The sequence below is a fragment of the Chelonia mydas genome, chromosome 9 (genome assembly GCF_015237465.2).
Source record: "Chelonia mydas isolate rCheMyd1 chromosome 9, rCheMyd1.pri.v2, whole genome shotgun sequence".
Lineage (NCBI taxonomy): Eukaryota > Metazoa > Chordata > Testudines > Cheloniidae > Chelonia > Chelonia mydas.
Window position 1 is genome coordinate 11,664,645 of NC_057855.1, and position 26,970 is coordinate 11,691,614.

Sequence of the window (26,970 nt, forward strand, 5' to 3'; positions counted from 1 at the left end):
TGGGAAAAAAAAAGAGGAGTACACAATAAAATGAATCCTATAAAATGACACGAATTAAACAAGGCTGTAGGGCACAATGTAACCCCTCGTATGATATGTGCACCCCAATCCATACCGTCTTCCCTGATTGTGACGGTGGAGAAGGCTTTAAAACGTCATGAAAGCCATGTCTGTGTTTTCTTCCGCAGGTATCCTGAAGCAATAGCTCTGAGAGAGGCAAACGGCCCAGTCCAGCTCAATGGGTTGCAGACTCTGAAACCGGAAAGTGGCATTTAAAATAGCTTATATATATATATATATATATATATATATATATATATATATATATTTGCTATTTCACCGTTGGTCATTTTGGCAGAAACCTCCAGCTCAAGGCTCTTAACCCACCTCCCTCCTCTCCATCTCCTCCTTCTCTCCATCCCTGCACTAACGACTCCTCCCCTCCCTGTCCTCTCCCCCACATTAGTGACTCCCCACTCGTACCCTCCCTTTCATCCCCGCCCCTTGGTGATGGCTCCTCTCACTCATGATTTCCCCAGCCCCTCCTCTCTCTAGTTACTCGCCTCCTACGAATTCCATTCAAATCCGTAGTACTTTCCTGGCATGGCAAGCTGTGCAAATCCCGGCAAAGGGCAAGGAAGCGATCCCTTAGCGTCTGTCACCGTGGGCTTTCCAGTGAGCCTGGGGGTTTAGCGGCAGCATCGCTTTGAACACAGTATCAGCGGCAATATTTGCTCCTCTCCAGAGCTCCGAGGCTCATGCGCCCTGGCAGAGATACTAGAGGCAGGTTTCCCGAGTCTCCTCCCCTATTCCTCCCCCCTGATCTGCAGTCACTTCCTGCAGCTGTTTCTCTCTGTGTCCGGTTGTTCTGACTTTTCTGACTGCCGGCCCCTCAGCTCTAGTGGGGAGCAACCCGACTTAAGTTGTCATGAAAAAGGAAGAAAGGAGGAGGTGAAGATCTCAGCTGGGGATGTGCAGGGCTGGCCAGCTCTAGGTACAGGGGATTGCCTGCAGATTGCTTCTCTGAGTCCCTCCTCTCAGAACCAGGGGATTCTAGTAAGTGCATTATACTTGGGTGTATGCATTTATTAGAGTAGTCAGGACATTGGCAATAATAGGGAGGTAAATCTCACCACAAGCAGTGTTATTTATGTGTTCCACTTGTGCATTTGTGGGATTTTCCATGTTTGTTTTGCATGTGGGTATTTATGTTGCATGTATGTTTTGAATGTCTGCATATTGCATCAGTTTTTGGATGCTATGTTTTGCGTGTATGTTTCCCAAATTGCATCTTGAATTCTCTCTTGAATTGCAACCATTTCAAGATAACAACAGATGCATCCGATTTTAATTAGAATGTAAGTCATGGGGATTGTAAAGCTTCCAATTTTGCATAAATACATTTGCTAGAATGTCAGTTTTTACATCATGATGTATAGTCCCATAATGATGTATTAGGTAACAAAATGTTTCCTTGCCCTTTGTGTTACTTGTTTTGCATCTATAGAAATCTAGAGTCAGTGTCAGTGACCACTGTCATGAAAGTTGTTTCCATTCTAATGCCCTGTGTTCAGTCACTTAGTACTGTATGAAGCCTTCATCTTTCAGGCTGAAATTTGTCAGGCTTGATCTCTGACCAAGGGTGAATGTATTGGGAAAGCTTCAATAAAAACAAGTACATTCATTCTGGAGTGTGAGAAGCCTGGAGAAAAAAAATACACTTTCTCATTTAAAAAATAAATAAATAAATAGTGACTGTTTGAATAACTCCATCACTGAAACAGCTGGAAACAGTCAGGAAAACTTGGCACAGAAATTTGATTTGACTGAGTTATGAGCTTTTAAAAAATTGCACTCAGCCTTTGTAGAGTGCATTTCATAAGGAATTTTCCCACTGTATTCATAAAATCTGCCGCTAAGGAAGGCTGTATTGTGTGTATGTGCTTGACGAACTTAACTGTGCTGTGAAAAGCTTTTGGGCCTAGATCGTGCCTGACATTTCTCCCAGGGTTGCAGAGAGTAGTGAACGTATAGAACCTTCCTCCCCTCTTGTATGGCACACACAAAGGCCAGGTACAATTGTGATCTCTGTGTTCAGGGAAGTGCAGAATCAGCTCCTTCCATACTCTCCCAGGGGCACACAGCACTCCAAAGGGGTAAGAAGTAGGTGGACTTACCTGGCTGAATCCCTCTGCATTGTCCTGTGGAACACACAGGAGGAAGTGTGCTGAAACCCATAACGATGTGTAGCAGTGGGCATAACAGTGAGATCCAGGAGACATCATGTCTTCCGGTGGCAGAATGCCTCCTGGAACTCACCCTGGGGAACTGCAGCTCCAGTTGTGTCTTAAAGGCACAACTGAGCCTTTACTGAAGTTGGGCAAAGAGTAATGCGGGGATCATTGGTCATCTCATAAGCTAAAAATGGCATGGCTTCTAAAGGGAGAGGGAATCTCTCCTGCTAACTTCCTACAGTGTGGAGATGTAGTACATTGTGGACCTAGTAAGGTGGCTGGGGTGTTACAGTGGGGCCTAGACAAGTAGTTCTAGATATGGATCTTCTTTTTCTTACATATTTCTCTAAACCAACCAACTAAAAACATCCTAGCACTGCGCCTTTAAAGAAAAATCAACATTCCTGTCAAAAGTCAGGAAATGGTAATGTTAAAATTGCATATGTAACCTTAATTCTGCCCCGTAATCCACTTAATCCACTGCAAAAAGTCTTTAATTACATAATTTTTTCCCCTACATGTTGTAGTGTTGTGAACTGTACTGTGTATGATAGCCAGAGTTCATGAAACTAATAGCAGACACTTCTTATACAAGATACAGCAGATTGGGCCTGGTTCTCATTTACTCCAAAGCTACTTTAGACTGTGCTTGCTTTGTAAAGTAGGCTTAAAGTGAGAGTAAACTATATTTACATCTAATTTAAGGCCACTTTCCATTGCTGGAACGGTGTAAACTGCTTTTACCGCAAATGAAAATCACTTCATTATGTATAATAGAGTAATAATATAAATTTGCTGGCATGTCTAAGTCACCTAAATGTGTAGCTAAATTAATTTTATAGGTCCAAATTATGTAACCCATGATCACAAATGAATAACTCTTTGTTCCACCTGTCATTCCATTGAAATTAATGGGACTACCTGCAGAGTACAATACGACTCAATGTGAGTAAGGGGGGCTGACTCTGTCTCAGAGTTAACAGTTATGCCCTGAGCGGAACCCATGGTAAACTATACTGGTGGTTAGAAACAATATTATATATGTTTATATAAATATTATATATATAAATATTATATATATATAATGTTATATATTGTTATTATATAATATACATAGTTGTTGACTCAATGATTAAGATACTTATAGAGAGAGAAGAGAATTTATTTATAAAAAGTGAAAGAGCATTATCCCATGGACTGTTATCCCAATGGGACAACTCACATGCTTAAAGTGAAGCACAGGCTTAAGTTCTTTGCTGGATCAGAACCAGAGTGTGCAACACTTCGGAGGACTGTACATTAAAACAGTAAAGATTGTTCTCATCACTGAGTTAACAAACAGAGTAAGTATAAACAAATTTTAAAAATGAGAAGAAATGGCATATGTACATGCGATTGATTACTCGTGTGAATGACAGCTTAATACTGTGAATAAAGGGGTCACAATCTGCTCCTAAGACTGTACAGAAAAATTGTATAGTATTGAGAAACACGATGAAAGCATGTCATTAAAGATTGTGCTGTAAAAGGATACAAGCCAAAGGGCAATGTTAAGGTTGCGAGAGCAATCTTAACTATGTCATTTCATGGCTTTGAGTGCTTACTGTTCTCTTAATATACTTTTAGATGCAATTATATTAAAATCCAGACACTGTGCTGAGGAGGGAAGAAATGTTAATGAATCTTCAGCTCTGTGAGCTTTGAGCAATCTTTATTCCCGGAGAAAAAGCATTCCTGAGCAGAGGCTTCGAAGCATGATGCATTTATGGTTTTCACTAGCTTCCAGTGATATGATTTCCTTTCATTTCCTAAAGTCATTGCTGTTACAGACATTTAATATGATCTGATGTTGTTCTAAGGCATTGTTCTAGACTTGTACTGACATTGTTTTACCAATCACATTGTAACTTTATAATCTGATTATTATTGGCTTGCAGTGTCAATATGATAATATAAAAAAATTGGTCAGTTTCTTTCAAATGCTCTATTGAGTGGAAGTGAAAGGACTCTCTGGGAGAAATGCTGGCCTAATTAAAATCAATGAAAGTTTTGCCTTTGACTTTAATGGGGCAAGGATTTCACCTTCTGGGTTTTACCCTGAAGGTCAAAGAGAACACCCACTGATGGTAGACTACATCTTTATGTTGGGTAGTTCAATCATCACCTTATCTATGTCAGTGCAGACGCCATACCAGTGCTACAGATTCATGGCCTTGGAGGCTATTGAATTCTGTGGCTTTTCTGAGACCTTCATATTGGTGCTGGGTCATGACTCCCTTTCCCGTGACTCCCTTTCCCCTTGCTGTAGCATCACAGTTTGCTAAATATGGTGACCACGGTTATGTAATGGTTATTTAATGGTGAGCATATGTTGGCAATAAGGTCACTGGGATAATTACCTGGTGTCTGATTTTTTTCTGTTAAAGGATTTTATGCAGGCATATAGAATCACTGACAGTGAGGCTAGGAGATGTTACTTATCCTCAGGCTTAGACCTTCTGTAATGCACATTCCAGCTGAACTCTTTTGGATAGTGTGCAATCAGATTACTTCAGATGGCCTTGTTCAATTAGCAGTTCCTTCAACTGATTATAATGGTGAGTTAGTTACCTTTTTACACAGATGAGACAATGTGTTCTAATCTCTGTATCTTTTGACTGGTAAAGCCATGGGTTCCCAATAGACTATCTCACCTGATCTCTGATTTCCTTGTCCTCTGGAATTCCCTGTGGCATACTGCCTGCAGTTTTGACTTCTGTCAATCTTGACAATGATGTGACTTTGCCACCATCATTGAGAGATGTCATGAATGCCTCACTTAACAAGAGAAAGATGTTAATTATCCTTAGACAGGCAGATGTCCACCCCCCTCCTTAAGAAGCCGTCTCTTGACACTGAAGTGCTTGCCAGCTGTCAAATCCCCCCCTTTCAGGGAACAAGATTGAGAAGGCTGTGGCTATTCCAGTCCAGGAGCACTTGGACATTAGTGGCATCCTGGATAGTTCCCATTTTACGACTGGCATTTTTTGGATTTGAGATCACACTTGTCAGGCTCACGAATGACCTCCCAGTGGTTTTAAATCAGGATCAGCATGTCATTTTGGTCATGGTGGATTTCTTAACATCTTTTGATATGAATGACCGTGGTTGCTGCTTTGACAGTTAAGGAACATAGCTAGTGTGCCCGGAGTTGCTCTGCAGTCTTACCTAGAAGAGAGGAGTCAGTCCATGGTGATAATATGGGATTTGAAATGCTGTGTCCTTCAAAGGTCCCTTTATCACCCATGTTGTTCCATGTATATACTGAGCTCTTTTAGCCAGATAATTTCTTACTATGGGATGTAGGCACAGCTGTACATCTGTTGCCCTGTGGACAGCACAGTTCAAGTCTCTGGCCTGGAAGGATGTTTGAACTATCTTCTCTGGACACATTAAAACTTCTGTGTTCCCAGGATTGGTTATGAAGTCTTGCTGCTGGATAGAGTTAGTTACTACAAGAAGGCTCATTCTAGTTGAGAGGGTGTGATTAGAAGCAGTGAGTCAGTCGTGCCCTCTCTAGGAAGTCCCACCCCTACCCTCCATGTGTTCCATGTGATAGGAACTTTTTTTGCACTTGCACTGCACAGTTTGCACAGGTGATGGACAGGAGATTTATTTCAGGGTAACCTCACAACAGCAAACCCTGCCTTTGTGTCTCATATGCTCAGCTAATGAAATTCCCTCTTGTTAGGGCAAACAGCAGAGCTGCTCCACTGTTTGCCACTTGTTCGGAATCCAGCATCCCTTTTCTCACTGGTCTAACAGTCACGTTCACGTTCTGTCCGCTCGGCATTCTTTGCTCTGGCTGCCCGTGCAGTGGCACACTAATTGTTAGCTGGTACTGTTGGTTTTTAAAGGCTGCAAGAAGGTAGGCTCCCTGACTATATTTGAAACGTCTTCCATGAACTTCATCTTGAAGCGGATCTCTGCTATGACATGACTATCCTTTTAGGAACCCCACCAACATACTTAGAATAAGGAATTAGTGTCTTTGTCGTGCTGGGCCCTAGGGTGTGGAATTCACTTCACCATATAACCCAGCAGTCCATCTCTCAGCCCACCATTAAACACCTCCCCTCCTTCGGTGTCTTTTAGAACAACCACTTCCCTCTAATTGCAACTTTTCCATCCATTCCCTTCTTTCCTCTTTAGCTTCTGCATTGAACATCCTCAAATTTGTTTCAGTTGTTAATTTTAGTGAGGTTCTTTGGGGGGTTTTTGGATTGCATTTGAATTAATATTTAGAAATTGATTTTAGTAGGGAGCACAGCACCTTGATAAGGGAGGTGCATTGCACAAATAGAACATTCTAAAGGCTTTATTGTCCACCCATTTCCAAAGGCATGTATATGTGTGCTTCATTTTTTGTGGGTTTTTCCCCCTTTAGACCCTAGAAATACTCAGAAAACTTGACAGCAATATTGTTCGCTGGAACTTGAGCTTCGGTTCTGCAGCTGGTCCTGTACAGGCCCAGGGATTTGCTCACAAGGAGCCAATTGCAGAACTGGGGTCCGTGTGTGCAAAGACAACAACACAAACATTTTCAAAAGTGCCTAAGTGGCTTAGGCTCCTAAATCCCATTTTCAAAAGTGACTGAGGTGTCCAAGTACCTAAGGCCCATTCATGTAGGTTCTCACAGGCCAGAATTTGAAAGGTATTTAGGCACCTAAAGATGTAGATAAGTGCCTCATGAGACTTTCAGAAGTGCCTAAGTAGGTTAGATGCCAACCTCATATTGATTTCAGTGGGAGTTAGGTGTCTAATCTGTTTAGGTGCTTTTGGAAATCCCAGTAGGCACCTATGTGCATCTTTAGGTGCCTAAATACCTTTGAAATCTGGCCCTCAGGCCAGGATCCTCAAAGGCATAAATACTTCTGAGGATCTGGGCCTAAGAACCACAGTCACTTTTGAAAATGGGTCTTAGGCACCTAAGATACTTCTGAAAATGTTACCTGCAATCTAAATTAAGGATTGCTTATTTAGAAAAGTAAAGGTAGGTCCCTGTATTTAAATCACTTTTGCTTAAAGATAGTACAAATCTGGCATCCCAGAACGCAATTTTAGCTTGATGTGATTTGAAATGGCCAAGATATCAAATCCTGTTTATTGGTAAGTGGGGTTATGATGAGAAGCTAACATAATCTTAACGAAAGTGGCTCTGTCTTGATTCACACTAATACTTCCACTTTGCATTAACCTAGCAATGTTCATCCCAGGGTTTCAACACAATTTGCAAACATCAATTAATTAAGCCTCTCAAAGCTTCTTGTTGGAAATTTAAGGGGGTTCCTAAGAACTTGAACTGATTGAGAAATAAACTGAATAAGTGCTAATATGAGATAATCTTCCAAACCTAAGAAAATATGAAGTAGTTTTTAATATTGCATTATACTTAGTAAAATCTGCCAGAAGAAGAGACAGATATCCAAATGCTTTCAATAGCAAATGCCTCAGGAAAATGGTAGGTATTAAATTGAATGAAGTTGTAACAAATGAGGAGATTTGTCAAAGTTCAACAACTTTTTAACTCCAAAGTTATCCAGAGAAGACAATGTAAATATCTGGGATGTATTAAGAATGTAACCAGAGCATCTGCCATGGCAGGCGTACCATTGGGCAATTGGAGGAACACGCAAGAGAGGTGGAGTGAAAGAATCCCTCCATTGAACATGAGAGAGGGACGACTATGGGACTTAACACAGAGGACATGCAAAGAGCAGCCCAGGACAGACAGGGATGGCAGGGTCTTATTCATGCTCTAAGCGATGTTTGATAGTGTGAAAAGGATTCAGATACTCAGTAAGTGAAGGCATAGAGAAATTGCTCAAGGTCATGCCACAAGACAGTTGCAGAGTGTGGAATGGAACCCAGAGGAAATGACTCCTGATACTGTTGTCTACTGGTTAGAACAAGGTGTCTCCCTCAGTGTTTTTATTTACTGGAGAAAAGTCAGTTTTGACATATTTTCCCGAAGTTGATATATATGAAGGCTTTGTATGGGGTTTACTATTCAGAACATACACAACTACTTCCAAATGATTGACAAGGTACCAAGCAACAACACATATTGCAGTATTAGTTTATTTCTTAGATTGTGAACTTGTTGGCACAGAGCCCACCCGTTCTTGGTTTGGGAAAGGGCCTAAGGCCCCAGTACTGCACGTGTTTACCCTTGGGAGCAGTGCTTCAATGGGCCTCTGCATGAGTTCAGCAGTGAGTCACTGCACAAACAAATGTAGGCTCAGGGCCTGTCATGGTAGCACAAATATGGCAGAATGATATTTTCTTGCATCTGGAAGCTTATGCCTGGTGAGTTCTCATTTTGTTTGTTGTTCAGATATTATAAGTTCTTAGTAGTCCACTTAAATTTCCAGGAGGATGTCATTGCCTTTATTAATAGCTAAACCCAGATTTTAATCTGTGTCGTCTTGCCTAAAACAATATCTGAGGCTGGATTAACAGGCTGACTGGAGCAGCTTTGCCCTGCTCCAGTGAAGCAGAAGCTATAAACTCATCTTAACCTGCTCGTTAAACTGGGTTTATGGCTGCTTTGCATTGTTGGAGGGACACAGAGCAGCTGGAGTGAAAGTGGCAAAGTTGGCCCCAATCTTGGACATTCACACTGTGAAAAGGATGTTGTTTATTTGAGCCTGTGTCTTTTTTTCTGCTTCAGAGCTGAAGAAGAGTCTTCCTCCTTCAACAGTAACATGCCAGCAGTCCTCCCAGCCAATGATTCTTTTGCAGCAGGCAGGACTTCTTCCTCATCCTCGTCCTGAGAAGCCTTCATCTCCTCCTATGTCAGTGGCCACAAGGCCAAGAGCCAACTCACCACTGTCCCCACAGAAACCTTTTGGACTGGGGCCTTCCTTGCAGCACTCACAAGAAGAGGAGCTGGCAAAGGATCCTGTGCTGGAGGAACTATGTAAGCCTCTGTGTTGTAAACTTTGCAATGTCACTCTGAATTCAGCACAGCAAGCCCAGGCGCATTACCAGGTAAGGAGAAGCAAAAGAAGAAAGATGTTCAGATTAGTTGTTCCTGTGAGGTGCCTACCACTCTTTCAATATGAGATGTAGGGCAAGCCTTATGAATTGTGGGGCCGCAACCTGCCATGAGTGAGGGAGTCATGTGCCAGGAGCTTCCTCCCCTTCTGGTCCCACTGCCAGAGGCAGGTGGGGCATGCGAGCAGATGAAGCCCCTCTTTTTGCTCCCATGCCTGCAGGAGGGTTACTGAGGCTACACAGGGTTTAAGAGTGGAGCCCTAATGAGTTGCTTGTCCTCTTTTTGCTTTAGGCTGGAGCTCATCACGATTTTTTCATCAAAACTTTTTTTCCATCATGAAAAATGTTGCCCTTTCAACCAAAATAATGGAAAATATATTTGTCAAAGTTTTTCATTCCTCCCCCGTCACAAGAGAATGAGAAAGCAAAACCCCGTGCGCTTTGGTCCTTAGTGGAAGTGGGGAATCTGGGGAATAAAGGGAGAAAGGCAGCAGGAATCTAACCAGATTCCCCAGTTCAACTGAGGCCAACAGAAAGTTCTGATTTTCCTTCCAGTTCTAATTTAAAAATATATTTTAAAAATGTTGATTACCCATCTTTTCTCCCAGCTTTGCTGCTTTTATCAGTGGATGCCAGTTTAGCAGGTTTATGTCCCCCGGGAGACTGATTGAGCAGGCTCTGTTGAGACTGGGGAGTATGCTCTTTGTAACTCAGACAGCAGAGGGTGCTTTAAGAATGAAGTCACTACCTTGCTCTTCACACCAAACACCATGCATATGGTTCACTTGAACGGGTCTTGTCTCTGAGTGGGGCTTCATTATACAAATGGGGGTGTAGTATATGACAGACACCATTGGATTAGCCAGCTTCTCTACCCCAATGTACATTTCTTTTGATATGATTCATGATATGGGTCCCCAGAGATCATCTCTCACTTTGTGCTTCTGCCTGGTAAGAACACCATCATATTGGACCCTCAACTTCTGACAACTTCTAGATATGATCATTTGGGGTGGGTGGTTTAAGAGTCTTCAGTTCACTCCCCCTTCCCAAGTCCAACAGAGTGCCAGTTTGCTGACCTTCGGGGTATGTTGCAATAATTTTCACTTCGGTTTTTCTAGAGGAGTGTACTGAACAGGAAGGGCTTTAATGAGTTGGGGAGACCTGAGTGTCTTTCTATATTATTGGGATGGATTTTCAAAGCAGCTTCTAATTTTTGCAGGCAGAATTTTGTAGGTTCATCCCTTAGGTTTGCTGGCTGGCCTGGAAAGCATGTCCCATGCTGTCTCCCTGGAGCCTCTCTTTTCCCTGGTCTGCTTCAGGAGTCTCCTTCCCAGCTACCTTCTGCCTTCAGGGATGGTCCGAAGGTGCAGGCCCCTCTGTGTTTTCTTTCCCAGAGAGGAAACACCCAACTACCTCTCTCCTAGGTCTCCTCTCCCTATTGCCTTGCAGCCTTTCTTCACAGAAGCCACCCAGATTGGCTCTTCAGAGCTGGGTCTAATCCTCAATTACCTGTCTTCACGTCAGGTGCAACAGAATGGGCTAATTGGGCTCCCCTTCACCCTTTCACTGCTAATGTCGGGAGGTACATAACTCATCCTGAGACCCAGCCCTGCCAGATACTGAGCATCTCATGAGGAATCTCAAGCACTCTAATCTCCCATTGCAATCAATGGGAGTTGAGATTGCTCAGCCCCTCTCAGGATCAGAGCCTGTATCTGAGCTGCTGATGTCATGACTACGTTTACATTTCAGCCTCTTAGCTGAGTCCTCTAGCTGTTATATACAGGTGGCACTCTACCACCTGCACAGTGATTAATTCGAGTTCTGTTTCCAGGGTAAAAACCATAGTAAGAAACTTCGGAATTACTATGCTGCAAATAGTTGCCCAGCTCCTGCCAGAATGAGCAATTCAGTGGAGCCTGCCGTGCCTCAGATTGTCTCCCATCCAGCTCAGGTAAGGCCTGGAGAGATGAGCGAGGCTGTGCTGCTTACATGTGCAGTACCCCCTATGACAAGGGTAACTAGGTCTCATGCTTTGGGGTGGGATTGCTGCAGGGGTCAGAGGAATCTTCCCCACTATGTCCAGCATGGTGCAATTGGACTGGTGTGTGCCTTTACATTCTTCTGAAGCATCAGGTATTGACCGCTCCTGGATACAGGGGACTTGACTCCTTGAGCCACTGATCTAATCCTGTATGGCAAATCCTATGATACCTGTCTGAATCAGATGCTGTGCTGATTGTGGCTGTTTAAAGCCATGGAAAACACTCATCGTCATGTCCTTCCTTTGTGTGTGTGTGTGTGGAATATCCTCCCCTTGCCTAGCCATCTCCTGTGCATCGAAGTGAGGCTGCACCTCGGTGCCTATGTAGAAAAAGTGCCTAGATTCTAGCACCAACAGCACTGGGGCATCATTTCGCTCCCTAAATAGCTACTTTTGTGGCACTCATTCTCCAATCGCAGCATGAGTGAATGGCCCCCTCTGGGATCCAGATTAATGCTGTCCCATGAACTGCCCAATGGCAGGCACATATAGAGCAAGAGTGCATGCCCCATTAGCTCAAGGGGTAAATCAAATGTTCTCCACACCTGACACTTGCATGTCATTGCGTGTTGGTCAGCAGGGATCAAAGCTGGGGCCTTCAGCACCAAAAGCACGGGCCTCTACCACTTAAACTAAAGGAGAATGAACCCCTTAGCTGTGAGTAAGTAGCAGGTTGTTATATGGTTGCTGAGGCCAGCCACTGAGGCTGGGGGAGACCTGTTGACATGCAAAAAGAACCGAATCCAAAGCTTACTGAAGTGAATGGGAGTCTTTCCATTAGCTTCAGTTGGCATTAGAGCAGGCCCTGCCCCAAGCCCTTGCATGTTACAAGTGTACTTTGCTGCTTCCCAACAGCTGGGGTGGCTGCTCTGCCTTGTTTGAGGAACTAATTCTCAGAAAAAAAGAAAGCCAAGTTTGAGCCAGCTGCGTAGAAGATGTTCATATTGTACGATGCAAGCCAGAATTCTAGGGGTTTTTTGGGAGGAGGGTCTAGTTAGCAGCATATGAAGTATCAAAACGAGGGCCAAAGAAACTGCACCTTAGAAAGTGTAGCACTGGCAAGGTCAATGAGTAAATCATTGTTATCCACACTATTTGGGATATACTGTTTCCTTGGTGATGTACAAAACACCAAAAAGATTCAGCTACTGCCCCAATCAGCTTACATTCTAAGTAGACAGACAAGATCACGCCCCATAATGCACTGGGAAATCCTGAGGACTGAGCTTACTCGGGACTGGATCATTCCTCTAAAATTTGCATATGGAACTCCCGCTGTCCATAGGCAAGGTGTGAGGAGGGGTCAGTTGTTTCTCTGCAACCCGTGGAAGGTTCTTTGCTGGGCTGGAGATCCAGTTAGGGGGCGGGTAGTCTGGACGCAGACCTCCCTCAGTGCTGTGGAATCTCCTTTCAGGGGGCTCCCAGGGGCAGAGGTAGGCAGAGGAGTCAAGCCTGTGAGGAAGCTGGAAGTGGGAGCAGGAGGCACCAGAGCCAGGGCAGAGGTACAGGGCCTCTGCACAGATAGTTTTAATCTCCATTTGATTCTCAGAGATCTGTGTGGATCTTAGGGGATGTGCAGGTTCAGGGGGCCAAACTCCCAGCTGGAGCCAAGGAGAGGCAAAACCTCCTCCCACAAGGGAAAGAATTTGGGGAACACCGTGCAGAGAACCTGAAGTTCTAATCCCCAATCTTCCACCAGCTTGCTGAGAGGGGTCAACTTCATTGAGCCTGGCTCAGTTATTTCAAAGAATGAAGTCTCCTATGTTTGCATATGAAACTTTCCCTCCCTTTTGCTGATAGATGGGTGCCTCTAAACCAGGAGGCCGAGTGATCATGGCCACAGAGAATGATTACTGCAAGCTTTGTGATGCCTCATTTAGTTCCCCGGCTGTGGCCCAGGCTCACTACCAAGGAAAGAATCATGCCAAGAGGCTACGCCTGGCAGAAGCACAGAGCAACTCATTCCCGTAGGTATTGTTCAACCTTTACATTAAGGCTGGCCTGAACGTGTGCAGCCATGACTCCAGCAATCTCTATTAATGTATCTCAGAGAGCTTTAAAACAGAGCTGTATGTATTTATTTAACCTTCAGGGATACATCAGAACTGGGCAAACGGAGGGCACGGAAAGAAGGGAACGACTATAAGATGATGCAGAATAGAAGAAATGTGTATGCGGTTCAAAACAGCACAGGTACTTGAATGCTTGTGTCACCACTTACATGCTCCATAGGTCGCACAGTGACTATTTCTTAATGGGTTCAATTCTCTTCCGTGTCCAAGCTCTGCTTGACACAGAAGGATGCATTAGGGAGCTCTTGTTCTGTGGGCTGGTCTGCACTGGTTCTGACTCTAGCGTGAGGGACTGTAACAGGGTGGCCACCTCCAGGGTGGCATGGGGTGGCTCTGCAGTAGGCCTGCCTCATTTTGCCCCCTTCTCACAGTTCTTCAAAACTCTACAGCCTCATTTGGCTGCTGCAGTGGCTTGCTGCTATGACTTGGCCCTCCAGCTAAGCCCTTAACAAAAGTATAACTCTCCAGGGAAACAGAGTTCCACATCCATGTTAAAGCCAAACAAAACAGAGCCTTTTCCCCAGTCTCAAACTAGGCCCAACCCTTTCTTCCTCTTCTGTCCTCTAATTCTTCTGCTCACCCTCTGGGCTCAGCTTTCAGCCCCTCCCAGGTTCCTTTCCATCACTCCTCTGGGTTCCTTTGGGTTGCTCCCTGGTCTTTCCCAAGCAGGCACTCCTTGGCCTTCCTGCCTGGAGTCATCCACAGGTCTCTGCCAGCCTTGTGCTCTCCTCTGGCTCCTCACAGCCTTCCTGCAGCATCAGCCGCCACCACTTCCCCTTTCTTCCCAAACCTAGGGCTAGATAAGACAGAGGCCTGATTGGGTCACATGAACTTCATTTTCACCATCTGGGGAGGCAAAGCTACTTGTGAAACCGGGGTCCAAGGAGAGGCTGACCTGGGCCCTGCCCAGGGATTGGCTGCTGCAGCCTGCCTGAGGGTTTAGTCACAGCAGACTTTTTTTAGAGGGGCGAGTCAGGGCACCTGTTGAACATCTGCGCCAGCCCACATCTAAAGGACCCTCCCCCAGCCTAAAGGGAGTAGCCACTGAGTCCAGGGCTCAGGTAAATTCAGGGGACAATGAATGAAAAGCAGGGATAGGAGTGAGGGGTAAAAGCAGGGAGCCAGAGAGGGACACTCAGCAGAGAATCCCGGACAGTGCCCACTGCTCCTCAAAGGTGTCCAGGGAGCCAGTGGACGCGGCCCAGAGCAATTGTGCCCAGATACGTGACTGGAGGGAGGAGTGAAAATAGGCCTCACAGTCACAGAGCGCCTCCTATCCAGTATCCTTCTCCTAGCATGATGGATGGCCACCTTGGCCAGCGCCAGGAGGAGGCTGACGAGGAGGTCTCGCCACTTCTTGGGGCCACAGATGGGGTGAGTGTAGATCAGGAGGTGCGAGAAAAAGTGCAGCCAGAACCGAAGGAGAAGGTTCTGGAGTAGCCGGAAAAGGGGCTGCAACCTGGTGCACTTGTTGTAAATGTGTACCAGGGTCTATCTGACACCGCAAAAATGGCACGTGTCAGGAAGGGGAGTGGGTGAACCATGCCAGGAGTTGCCAGCTCATATCCCTGGTAGGCCGGAGTCCAGGGTAGACTATAGACTGGCCGACCGAAGCTCCTCACCCTCCACAGGTGGTAGAAGGTCTTGCCACTTGGCATCGGGGTGGGACATGAGGGTGAGGAAGTGAAGGGTATGGAATATGAACACGTCCAGCTGCTTCCTAGGCTTGATACAGAAACAAACCAACTGCAGGTCATGTAGCTGGCTTGGGTGGTGCGGAGGGGGGGCTTGCAGGGCAGGGGCCTGATGGCGAGGTCTGGAGGATCAGAGGGGAGGGGCGGGCAGGGAGCACCCTCCACCAGGGCCTGCTCGAGGAAGGCCTGAGAGACAGGCGATAAGGCTACCCTCACCTCCTGGTGTACACACCGGGGGACACAAGGGGTGGAGAGCCCCATGCACCAACCAAGTGCCAGTGGATCCACCCCGTCCTCCCAGTCATAATCCAGGAGGTCTTCACTGAGCTGGGGGTTGTGGTCAGTGATGGCATCTGAGTGAGCAGCCCGACCCTGGCTGTGTGTTTACCTCACAGGGGGCATTTGAAGACAGTCAGTGGGTCTATGATTATGCAGTCCCCCTGGCCAAAGCCTCTGTCTAGAAGTGATACAGCAAGCTGCGATACCACACCCATATTGCTGCAACCTCAGAGGTTGTGCAGGTTGCACGGGTGCTCCATGCCCAAGGTGGGAGTATTCCATTCCCCACTCCCTTGTCCCCGTACAGTCTGTTTACCTGAGCTTTGTGTAGTTGCTGAGTGAGCCCCTCAGTAAAGGAAGCTTTGCAAAGAAAGAAGCTATTTGTGGTGCCAGGGCTTTGTCTGGCTCTCGCTGACTCCACCCATCTGTCCGTCTTGATCCTCTCAGCAGTTAAAGTTACTTCAGTTTGTCAGCCTCTTTGGTTGGTTGGTTTCTCATCTTGTAACTTAATTTCCCATCTGCCTTTCTCTATTGCTGCTTTAAGTGGTGGCTATTTCCTGGTGTTTTCTTGGCAAGGGGCCTGAGCTTTTGACTCCGACTGTACCACATCAACCCATGCTCGCATTCTTGCTGGCCAGAATGATAAAGCAGGTTTGCCACCTTCCAAGGCCATCTGTTCCCAGAATCAGTGTCTCTGGTGTTTCAGACTCTGACTTTGCCACCCTTTGAACAAACCCAATATGGGAAAGACAGATTCTGTTCTCTTATTTTGGCTGTGGGGAGGGGGAGAAAAGCACTTTGATTTACTGCAAAACCCTTTAAAAAGAACTTTGATCTAGGAATAAGCAGAGAAAAGTGCATGGGGGAAATTCACCCCGAGTGACAGTCACTTTGCTCTTGTGCCCAGCCCTGTGTCCAGACAATTCCTCCAGTTCAGAGGAGCCTCTGGCCAGTGCAAGGCTAGCTCTGCCAGTGATGCGTTGCCTCAGCAGAAGCCGGGAGCATTCTAGGGCAGGACAGAGTGACGTGGAGGAGTGGTGGGTTGGAACATGACGGGGGGAGTGTGTTGAAGGTTGACAGACTGGAGGAGGGAAGAGGTGGATCGGGAGCAGAAAGAGGTGTGGCTAGGGTGGAGCTCAGGGCTGATGACTCCCCACTGCTGCCAGTCCCATTGGTTATGTCTGCACTGCAGCTAGGAGTGAGCCTCCCAGCCCAGGTAGACAGCCTCAAGCTAGTGGGGCTTGAGCTAGCGCACTAAATGTAGCAATGTGGATGTTGTGGCTCAGACTGGAGCTGAGCTCAAGCCCACCCAACCCCCTGGGTTTGAGAGCCCAGCTCCAGCATGAGCCACAGCGTCCACTCTGCTTTTTTTAGTACACTAGCTCAAGCACCACTAGTGCGAGTCTGTCTGTTCACGCTGGGAGGCTTGCTCCTAGCTGCAGTATAGACAAACTCAGCGGGCTATAGCAGCAGAAAAAAGGAGTCCTGTGGCTGCTCCAGCTTGCACCTTGGCCCTGAGTAGCAGCAGAAGAGGAGAGGTGAAGTTAGTACGCTCTCTATTCCTGTGCTGGCACTAGCACTAACGTAGGAATGAATCTGGCCTGATTCTGGTCTCATTTGCTGCAATTTTATATCTGTGTAACTCCACAGAGCACACAAGAGGTAATCCTGATTTGCAGCTTCCTGTCCAAGAGAGAGAAAAATCAGCCCTTAATTCTATACCATTTAATTTGAAGTATATTTATTAGTGTCTGGATCAGCTGTTTTATTTTTTCTTTGCAAGTCTTGTAATGAGCGCTCGTTAGCTCAGACAGCCCTCTGATGAGTGTTAGTTTAATTTTGTGTTTTCAGCATGGTGTTAGTTAATATAACGGTTCTTCTAAAATTACATTAAATATGATCTTACCGTAATTATTTTTAATTAAGCGAGCAGTAAACTTACTCTGATCAGAAAGCTGATTCTAATTCTGAAATAGGGGGAGCAGTGATACGGGTCAAATTTTCAAAAAGTGACTTAGGCACTTAGGAGCCTAAAGCCTGGTGTACAATACAGCTTTAGGCAACTTACATCGACCTAACTCTGTAAGCGTCTATAGTAAAATGTAACTCCCGCCGACGTAATGCATCCACTACACCGACTTAATAACTCCATCTCCACAAGAGGCGTAGCACTTAAGTCAATGTAGTTAGGGCAACACAGTGTCAGTGTAGATGCTGCATTGCTTACATGGACTGTTACTGCCTTTTAGAAACTGTCCCACAATGCCCCACATTGGCAGTTAAATCAGAGCAAGCGCTTCTGGTGAGGACGCGTACCACCGACACAAGGAGCATAGTGTGGACATGCAAAATTGATTCAATTACTGCGGTGCCTGTACGTCAACATAACTTAGGGCAAGTCTGCAGTACAAAATAAAGTTGACCTAAGTCCCATTGACTTTAGTGAGAGTTAAGCATCAAAGCCAGTTAGGTGCCTTTGAAAATTCTACTAGGTGCCTATCTGTATCTGTAGGTGCCTAAATACCTTTGTAAATCTAGGCCTAAGTCACTTTTGTGCTTAAGTCACTTTTGAAAGTAGGATTTAGGCTTCCAAGTCACTTAGGTGCTTTTGAACATTTTACTCATAGTCCTTAGTGATTGTGAAGTGAGGCTTGAAACATTGCAGGGCTCCTCTTGCTTACAGATAAATGGACTCCTTTATTTTCTCTGCAGGTCCCTACTTCAATCCACGCTCCCGCCAGCGAATTCCTCGTGATCTCGCTATGTGTGTCACCCCAAGTGGCCAGTACTACTGTTCCATGTGCAATGCTGGGGCTAGCGAAGAGATGGAGTTCCGACAACATTTAGAAAGCAAACAGCACAAAAGCAAGGTGTCTGAACAGAGGTATAGAAATGAGATGGAAAATCTTGGCTATGTACAATGACACGCTATCCCTTGGTAGTAGTTTGCAGATAGAACAGCTTGTCTTGCCTGCTGTTTGCCACATGCCCTGCTTTGTGCTCCATTTGATAGGAGTATGCTCTCTAGCTATACATGTAATACCTGCAAACTTAATGGTATGGTTAGGGGTTTTTTATATCACTGTTGGCAGGAATATGCTCTGCAGGACGTGAAGTGGTTTTAATGTTTGTTTGCTCATTATCTAAAGCTCTTCATTGCATTTTGGGGGAGCCCTGTCCTCCCCCATGCCCTGTTGCATGAGTGTGCAAGGCCCAAGAAGCACTGGGACTACCACGGTTCTGCCATGCAGGCAGGGTATGTGGAGACGCATCACCCTTTTTGGCGTGTCCTAGAGCTGTGCTCCACAGCATCACTCCGCAGCAGGGGGACTTTGTGGGCAGGCTAGAGGAGAGGAGGGAACAGAGCCAGCAGATGTGTGAATGGCATTGTTGGCCACGCATCCCTGCTAGCAGAAGCATAAGAGGCTATAGCCTCAAATATACCTTACAGTAGGTGCCTCCTGCATTCCTGTCAGTACGGCACAGAGGCTGTGCACATACCCTGTGGGAGGATCCTATCTCACTCACCCTCATCTAGGCCACCCACCAGTGTTTGGACTTCAAGTGGCTGGTGAGGATTTCAGCCTAACATCTGCAATAGGAGAGTAGCTGATCTGCCACATCAGCAGATATGCTCCTCTGTCAAGGAGGATAGATTCTGGTCTGCTCTTGGCAATGGATTTTTACCACACTGGAGCCACTAGGCATCTTTATGCAGCATGGGAGCAGGGCCTGTGCTGGGCCCAGAGAGCAAAGAAGCTAATATAATCTGATTGGGGCTCTGTACTGAGCCTTGGCCCTCCATAGGACAGCATGGATGGTGCAATGAGGATGGGCTGGGGAGGAATCGTGGGTCCTAACACCCTATCAGATTGGTGCTGAGGGGGGCGGTCAGGTGCTGTTCTCCAGCCTGTAGTAGTAACTGTAAAGGGGGTGGGTCTGTGATGTAGTATAATTCCCTGGAAATTGGGGATTATTGGATTTCAGCTGCCGCAACCTCCACTCCATTCAGCTGCATTAAGCCTGACAGACATTATATGTGCAAAGTGAAATTCACCTTTGGAGAAGAGCTGCCCGTGTTGGGCATATTTCCTCTCTTCCCTTTACTCTAAGTCTCAGACTGGGCTTTCCTTTATCTTTCTTCCCTCTGAACAGCAGCGTTTTACAGTCTTTTGTTTTAGGGAAGGGATAACGAGTGGGAGTGTAATCTCCAGGTTGGGCTGATTGTCATGTTCTCCCCTGTTTTATCTCGAGGCTGGGCTGCTGTACTATCTCTTGTGCAATCTCCGGGCTGGGCTGCTCTGTTGTTCCCAGTGCTATCTCTGGGTGAGGCAGCCGTGCTCTCCCTGTGTGATGTTTGTGCTGGAGGGCCGTGCTGGCACCCATTATCTCTAGGTTGGGCTGTTGTGTTCTCTCATGTATTATCTCCAGGCTAGGCTGCTGTGCTGTCCCTCGTGTGATCTCCGGGCTGGGCTGCCGTGGTCTCCCCTGTGTTCTCTCTGGGCTAGACTGCCGCGCTCTCTGTGTGTGATATTCGGGCTGAGCTGCCGTGCTGGCGCCCTGGTGATCTCTGAGTGGGGCTGCTGTGCTCTCCTCTGATCATTCACGCAAGTTGTGGTGAATTTAACGATCCTTATCTTTTTTCTAATATCCAAAATAAGTAGGGTCAGAGCCAGGCGGGTGCTGTGGATATCTCCCTTCCAGGCCTGCTTTACTGTTCTGGTTCTTTGCTGGTGTAGCTCCTTGTTTTTCGGGTGGGAGGGTACTAGAAATGAAAAGGTGCTTTGTAGCTTGTCCCCTCCTCCTGGAGGCAGTGAGTCAACTTCTTCCCTAGGTATAATCCCAGTGACTTCAGTGGGGCTGCAGCAGGGATGAATTTGGCCTAGTGTGTATCATGTTGCAGACAGCCCTGTTTTTCGCCATCCTTCACTGGTCCCTGCTCCCTAGTATCCTACATTCCACCAGCCTTTTTCAGCCTTAAAAAACAGAGTTTCTGTTCATCTTCTCAGTCCACCACAGAAAGGCTTGTATCACTTGCGTGCTCAAAAGCTGTTCTTCAGACTTTGAGTAATCTGTCTCATCAGCCACCTCCAGCGAGCGCTGCACAACTGCCCTGTCTCTTATATAGCACTCCTGTACTCCATGAGGTTAAACTGTAATGGAAGTCACAGCAATCATCACATGTTCCCTGCTGATCCATGTTTATATGCAGGGTAACAGACTCCAGTGTCTATAGCACCTAATGCTGGTCCTCTGCGCAAAGTCTGAGTAAATAGGCTTTTCACAGAGGAACTCCATCGGGTGGAATGGGTGCGAGAACAGAATCCTGGGTTGCAGAGCACAAGCCCCTTCCCCTGTGCTCTCCCTGGCTGGCCCCCTGGCCATGCCCACTGGCTTGCCCCATTCCCAACCTCCCTGTGCTGCCGTAGAGAGTGCAGTCCTCTGGCATGACCTGCTCCCCATTCCATACAGTGGAACTGTGGCCTTTCCTCCGTTTTCCTGGCTGTACACCCCCGTGCAAGGACGGAAGATGGTGGACGATAGTTGCCCTGTCATGTCTCCCCACGATTTTTGCACCATGTTTAAATGTCCATTTGCCATAAACCATGGCATGATGTTTCCATTGTTTCATGCAACACTGAATAAAACAAGAGCTGGGAAAAGCCCTGTTATACGTAGAGTGTCTAGCTCAGGGTCTAGCCAAGGGGGCATTTTGCCTCACAAAACAGTGTCTAGTTCAAATGCCCCAGCAATGGGGCTCCCACGTTTGTTCTTGGGAGGCTGCCCAACGGGCAGGTAGATCTCCCCCGCCATCCAATCTCAGTTGGAACATCAGGGATGAGGGTTGTCACCTCCAGAATTCCATCTCTCCTCTGCCCTTGCTGTTCCCTGGTGTGAAGCAGGGAGTGGGACTCCACAGCACCTGTTGAGAAGTCTCCCAGGCAGGAGAAAAGGCATCCATGGCTAGAAGGATGTGGGATATGCTGGGACTTGCTCTGTCCAGGAGTCCTGATGTGAGCACAATGGAACCAAAGACTGCCCCTCCCATCACAGCACCCACAGTGGTTTCTCCTTGACCTAGAAAATGGCTAATCATGAAGGTATGAAAAAACACCTTAGACCTTATTAGTGTTGCTGCGATAGCAGGGGACTGGACTCAATGACCCAGGAGAGCCCCTATGATTTAAGGGTTAAAGCCAACCCAAAGGCCCTTCAGCAAGAGGAGAAGGTCATAACCTGGCTGTATGCGTATTAAAGTAATTCTGTACATAAGGATTCGGAATGCTTGGGGAAAACGTATCCTGCTATATCTACATTCAGAAAGGGGGGGGCGGTGGCGGCGGCGGGCAGCAGGAGAGGCACCATACCGAGTAAGAATACAGGCGTGGCACCTTTTTAGAGACCCCCCCCCTTGAATAGTTTATTTCTTGACTGGAAAAAAAAAATGAAGTGGACTTTTGTGAAGCTATCACATTGGCCAGTAGATTAATGATCTTTGCTGCTAAAAAAAAAAAAAAAAAATCATTGCATTTATATTTATTTTATTATGCTGATCACTGACAGTCTTGTGAATATTTATGGCTTTTTCCTATGGGTTATTTTTGTTTAAATAGACAAATCTTCAGCGCACTTTGATTTTGAATCAGACTAGATATTTATTATTTGTGAAAATGTGGCTCTTCCCCCTCTCCCCACGTATATGTATTTTTTTCTTCACATAAAATAAAACTGTTCCTTTATGTTTTCAAGGCAAACAAATTCAGGATTTGCCTCCAGCTTTTTCGTAAGTCACAATTGCAACCTTTGTCTACATGGTGTACTCAGTAAATTGAGCACATCTTAATGTTAACTTTAAATACATATGCATTTCATTCCAGCTGTAGCTTTTATTTTAAGGCAATGAGACCAATACATGGGATCCATATAATTTATATGGAGTAAGAAAGAGGTACTGTTTTTTTTTTGTATTAAGCATTAGATGTCATTACGCATTAACAAATAAATGTGTTATATCATTACCTAACATGGGGCTCAGTTCTGTGTATAGTTATTCTGGTGCAAATCTGAAGTAACCCTTCTAACTTCAGTGGAGTTACTCTGGATTTACACCAGTGTTACCAAGAGCAAAATTTAGTCCAGGAGATTTTTTTTTCCTTACTACATGAACATTATAGAGAGAATCGATCTGTAAGCATTGATTCATATTTTGGCTTACTAATATGCTGTTAATAACATGAGCAAAAAATCCTGTCGTCACATTACTCAGGCAAGACTCCCATTGACAGCAGGGGGGTTATTGCCTGAGTACAAAGTGAATGACATGGCTGCACTGTATACTTGCGTTGGCCATGCCAAAACAAAGCAGGGTGCTAAATGTTCTCTCAATCGTAGATTTTGTTACAACAATCTAGGCTGGCTTGGCTTTTTAAAGAATATTTCTCTTGCTATGTAAGGGCATGAACTTGCTCCCACTGAAATTGGCAGTGAAGCTCCCATTGATTTCAGTGGAACAGGATCAAGCCTTAAACTACTCCAGGAACTCTGTAGTGCCGATGCCTTGTCATGTACATGTTTTTATGTCTGTATCCACAAGGATGCTCTGGATGAGGAAGAAACCTTTTGCCCCTTAAGAAAAGCAAATTTCAAGATGGATCCAAAAGGAACTATTATTACAACTGGCAAAGTCCATGCGTTCCCAGGAATAAATTAGCATGCGGGATTGAACAACCGTGGACCTGATCCTGCTTTCATTTAAGTCGTGGCAAACCTCCCATTGACTTCACTGGAGCAGGATCGATTGCCACCTGCATCAAATTGGAAGTAAGAAAAAAATCTGCTTTTAAATCAATTGTTAGACAATAATAGCTGGAATCCTTTTCCCAGTGATGAGAAAAGGCCAGTGGAGTTATATAAAAAATGAGTAAGGCATCTGCAGTGAAAGGGAGGATTATGGATGTTTCTGAAACGAAACACAAAATCGTGAATGCGGATACAGAATCGATTCAGTCCACTTTGGAAGGAACTGATTTAATTTGTATCCTGCAACTGTATGGTAGCATCATTTGCAAATGCTTTGAATGTACTTCATCTAGAGCCTTCTTGTCAGGTTGGTTTTGTACACTTGTCCCTCTTTTTATTGCATTGAACTCTGTAGGGGAATAGTTGAGTTGATGAAAATGAACCTCTTCTCCACTCTACAATAAATCGTCTTGCTCTCACCATTCCACAACTTCAGTGTTTTGGCTTTACTGCTGCTGGTGAGTGCATGGCTCTAAACAGGCTTCCGCTTAGCAGAAGAGTTACAGGTGCTTGAGACTAGCTGCCTAATATGTATTCGTGCACAGGTAAAGGGTCCATGTGCGGCGCTGACTGCCTCCAACTCCTATGAAGTCCATTTTAGTCTTGAATCTCCCCACAAGACTCCTTGGCTTCACAAGGAGTTGAGGATGCTCAACACCTTGCAGGATAGGAGCCGAAATCACTGTGAAGGGCTTTGCATCACATTGTGTTTTCCTGCAGAATGGATACCACAAGCTCACTTGCATCTTCAGATTGAAGAAAGGTAGAGCGAAAAATCATATGGGCATTTAACTTTATAAAAGGTTTTTGAAAGGCTCAAGAGACTGGTGCATACCAGGCCTTATTATCACATATGCCCTGGTATAACTCCAGGGAGCCAGATTCCCCCCCTCTCATTTACATCACTTTACAGCCCTGATTCAGGAAAGCACTTATTAAAACCTAAGCATGGACTTAAGAGATTGCCTGAGTAGGGGCCTTTAAGTTGTTACAATGATGATGGCTGTTCAGTGCCTATATGAGTTGCTGTTCTCCGTCCTGTTCCCAGTGACCTTTCTGAAATTGTCCTGAAGCTCTTACTTTTACTTACACTTGAGAAAAGGAGAAAAATAATGCAGTTAATGAGAGACAAGCTGTCTTAATCAATACACTTTATAAAGGTTTGCACTTAATGGCCTAAGGACTTGATCCTGTGAGGTGCTGAGTGCCCTCAACTCCCACTGCCTTTTGTGGAAGCTCTTTACAGGATCTGGTCTTTAGACTAGCAGACTTCTAATTCAGACAATTGTCTCCATATCACTGCTAGATATTAAAGAACAAATTCCCCAGCGGCCATAACCTTTAGAATTCACATACAACTCTTCCATTCTAAGAGTGAAATGAACATCCCCTGAACAAAGCTTGGTTAAATGGGCTTTATATGGGGAACCAATGACGAGGGGCAGGGACTATGAGGAGCAACTTACTTGACATGGTCTGCTGTGCACCTCTCCTTTACAAGGGGTTTGTGGCCAGTGGATTAGCTTGGACCAATTAGTCATGACCCTGGCCTGACAACAAGCCCACATGGTCCTGCCAAGAGGGCTTCCATGAAGCCCACCTCTGTAGCATGCATGTGACTGCAGAATGCCCCTGAGTGGCTTCTTGACTTCCTGCTTTCCACCTGCAGTGGGCAGTGGAACTGTGGTGGTGCTGTGGCAATTTGTCCCTTCTGGAGCCCGGAAGTTATGACTTAATGCATAGATCACCCTCTCATTAGAGAAGCTACCAAGCTAATAAAGTTATGAAACCTTGCAAGTAGAGATTTATGTTATTGATTTAGCACAAATCCTACGGCGATCTGAGCGGAGGCAGGAAGTGCTACCGTGATTCATTCGAGGCACCAGTTAGGACAAAGCTCTACAAAGAGTGGAAAGCCCTCATTCCCTGATATCAGGGCCGGATTAACTCTCTTGTGGGCTGGGGGCTATTAGATTTTGTGGGGCCCCTGTCTACAAGTCTTTTCCTGGGAGAGAGTTTGGTGCAGGAGGGGGCTGGGGCAAGGGATTGGGGTGCAGGAGGGAGTGCAGGGTCTGGGACGGAGTTTGAGTGCAGGAGGGGAATTCTGACCTGGGACAGGACTTTGGGGTGTGTGGGGGGGTGTGGGGTGCAGGCTCCGGCCAGGAGGTGCTTACCACAGGCGGCTCCTGGCCGGTGGCACAGCAGGGCTCAGGCAGGCTGCCTGCATGCTTTGGCCCCACGACACTCCCAGAAGTGGCTGGCTGCTAGCACATCTTTGCGGCCCCTGGGGGAAGGGGACAGTGTGTCTCCGTGCGCTGCCTGCACCCGCAACACTGCCCCCCGAAGCTCCCATTGGCCCCTAACATAGGAAGTCTGTGGCAGAGCCAGGAACTGAACCCATGGCTCCCAAGTTTTCACCCGAATCACTGGGCTATCCTTCCCAATTCATTGAACGCTCATTTATTTTAACAAATGTTTAATTTTCATTACTTATATTACCTCACAATGTTTTAGTAACTGGACTGTAGCATGAGTTTTAAAAAGAATGAGGTCTTGGCAATGTAAAACCTCATCCCGGCAAAAAGAACAGGAGTACTTGTGGCACCTTAGAGACTAACAAATTTATCTGAGCATAAGCTTTCGTGTTACAGACTAACACGGCTGCTACTCTGAAACCTCTCATCCTGGCAGTGTCTCTGCCATTAAATCTTAGCTGAAAAGTGGAGAGAGACTGCCAATTTTTATGTTCGGATTAGCAAAATACAGGCTATGGAGGGGCTTCTGTATTAGGTTATGTTCACTTCATATAAATTATTAGTTTATTATTATTAGTTATTCCAAGGTGTTAGGTTGACTACTTGTCTATTTTATGGTAGTTATAAAACTATTCTAACAATATCATGCAATGGGCCTAATCCTTGGAATTACACCTCTTTTACAACAGCATAACTCCACTGGGCCCAATTCTCTTTCTGTGCTGATGTAAAGCAAGCATAGATCTACTTAAAATGGATCTACACCAATATAAAGGGAGATGGGAGGACGGTCCCCAATAAATTACCTGAGACTACAAACTGTCTTTGGTAGGTATTTGGTGTACATACAAGGGTGCTAAGAGTACTGTATTAATTTAAATTCTGTTTCTCGTGATCAGGGTCTCATTTTTCACAAAGGGATATTTTGAACAGAAGAACAAGATCTATGTTTGGATAAGGTGATTTTTTTTAAAGAAAAACTAATATGACAGCGTAATAAACTGGTCATGCTGCCTCTGCAGAATCAGTTTATGCAGGAATAATGTAAACAAATCAGACCATGGATTTAGCTAAATGAATCAGACCAACAGTATCCAAAAATGTTACATTAGCCTGTCTTTACCCCTAGATTTGAAAAGGTGATGCATAGGGATTTAGAATCCAGGGGAGGACACATGGCGAAATCCCCAGGCATCCTGCTATGAAAATGCAAGTGTTAAGTGCTGGTCTTTGGAGGTGGCTACAAAAATTATGAAGTTGAAACTGTTTGAATATATAGGTGCTAGATCTGACTGAGAGGTCATTGCTAATAAAAATAAAATAAATAATAATAATATATAGCTTGTACACATTTCATCAGGAGTATGGCTCATTTTGACTCTGCTGTGTCGACACACTTACGGACCAAATACTTCAGCAAAGCAAAAAACAATTTTTTTTATGTTGCTATATAATAAAAGCATCTATATTGCCTGTCTCATTATCCCATCAGCAACATGTTGGGCTGTAACTTGGAAATGGCAAAAGTATTGAATTCCAGGTGGTCTGTGG

The 26,970-nt window shown here is 45.5% G+C and overlaps 1 protein-coding gene across 2 annotated transcripts in view; it reads left to right on the forward strand.

Moving 5' to 3' along the window:
- The first annotated feature begins 556 nt into the window (after positions 1-556).
- ZMAT3 (zinc finger matrin-type 3) overlaps positions 557-26,970 on the forward strand; it is a 54,857-nt gene continuing 28,443 nt past the window's right edge. The window contains exons 1-6 of one of the 2 annotated variants that reach the window (XM_007056983.4): positions 557-1,056; positions 8,947-9,266; positions 11,110-11,229; positions 13,120-13,286; positions 13,412-13,512; positions 18,077-23,584. In XM_007056983.4, the coding sequence (XP_007057045.2) occupies positions 9,003-9,266; positions 11,110-11,229; positions 13,120-13,286; positions 13,412-13,512; positions 18,077-18,288 (864 nt within the window). In that variant the 5' untranslated portion in view covers positions 557-1,056; positions 8,947-9,002 and the 3' untranslated portion in view covers positions 18,289-23,584. Of the gene's footprint in view, positions 1,057-8,946; positions 9,267-11,109; positions 11,230-13,119; positions 13,287-13,411; positions 13,513-18,076; positions 23,585-26,970 lie in introns of those variants that run through there. The other variant, XM_037909100.2, reaches the window with a different exon arrangement.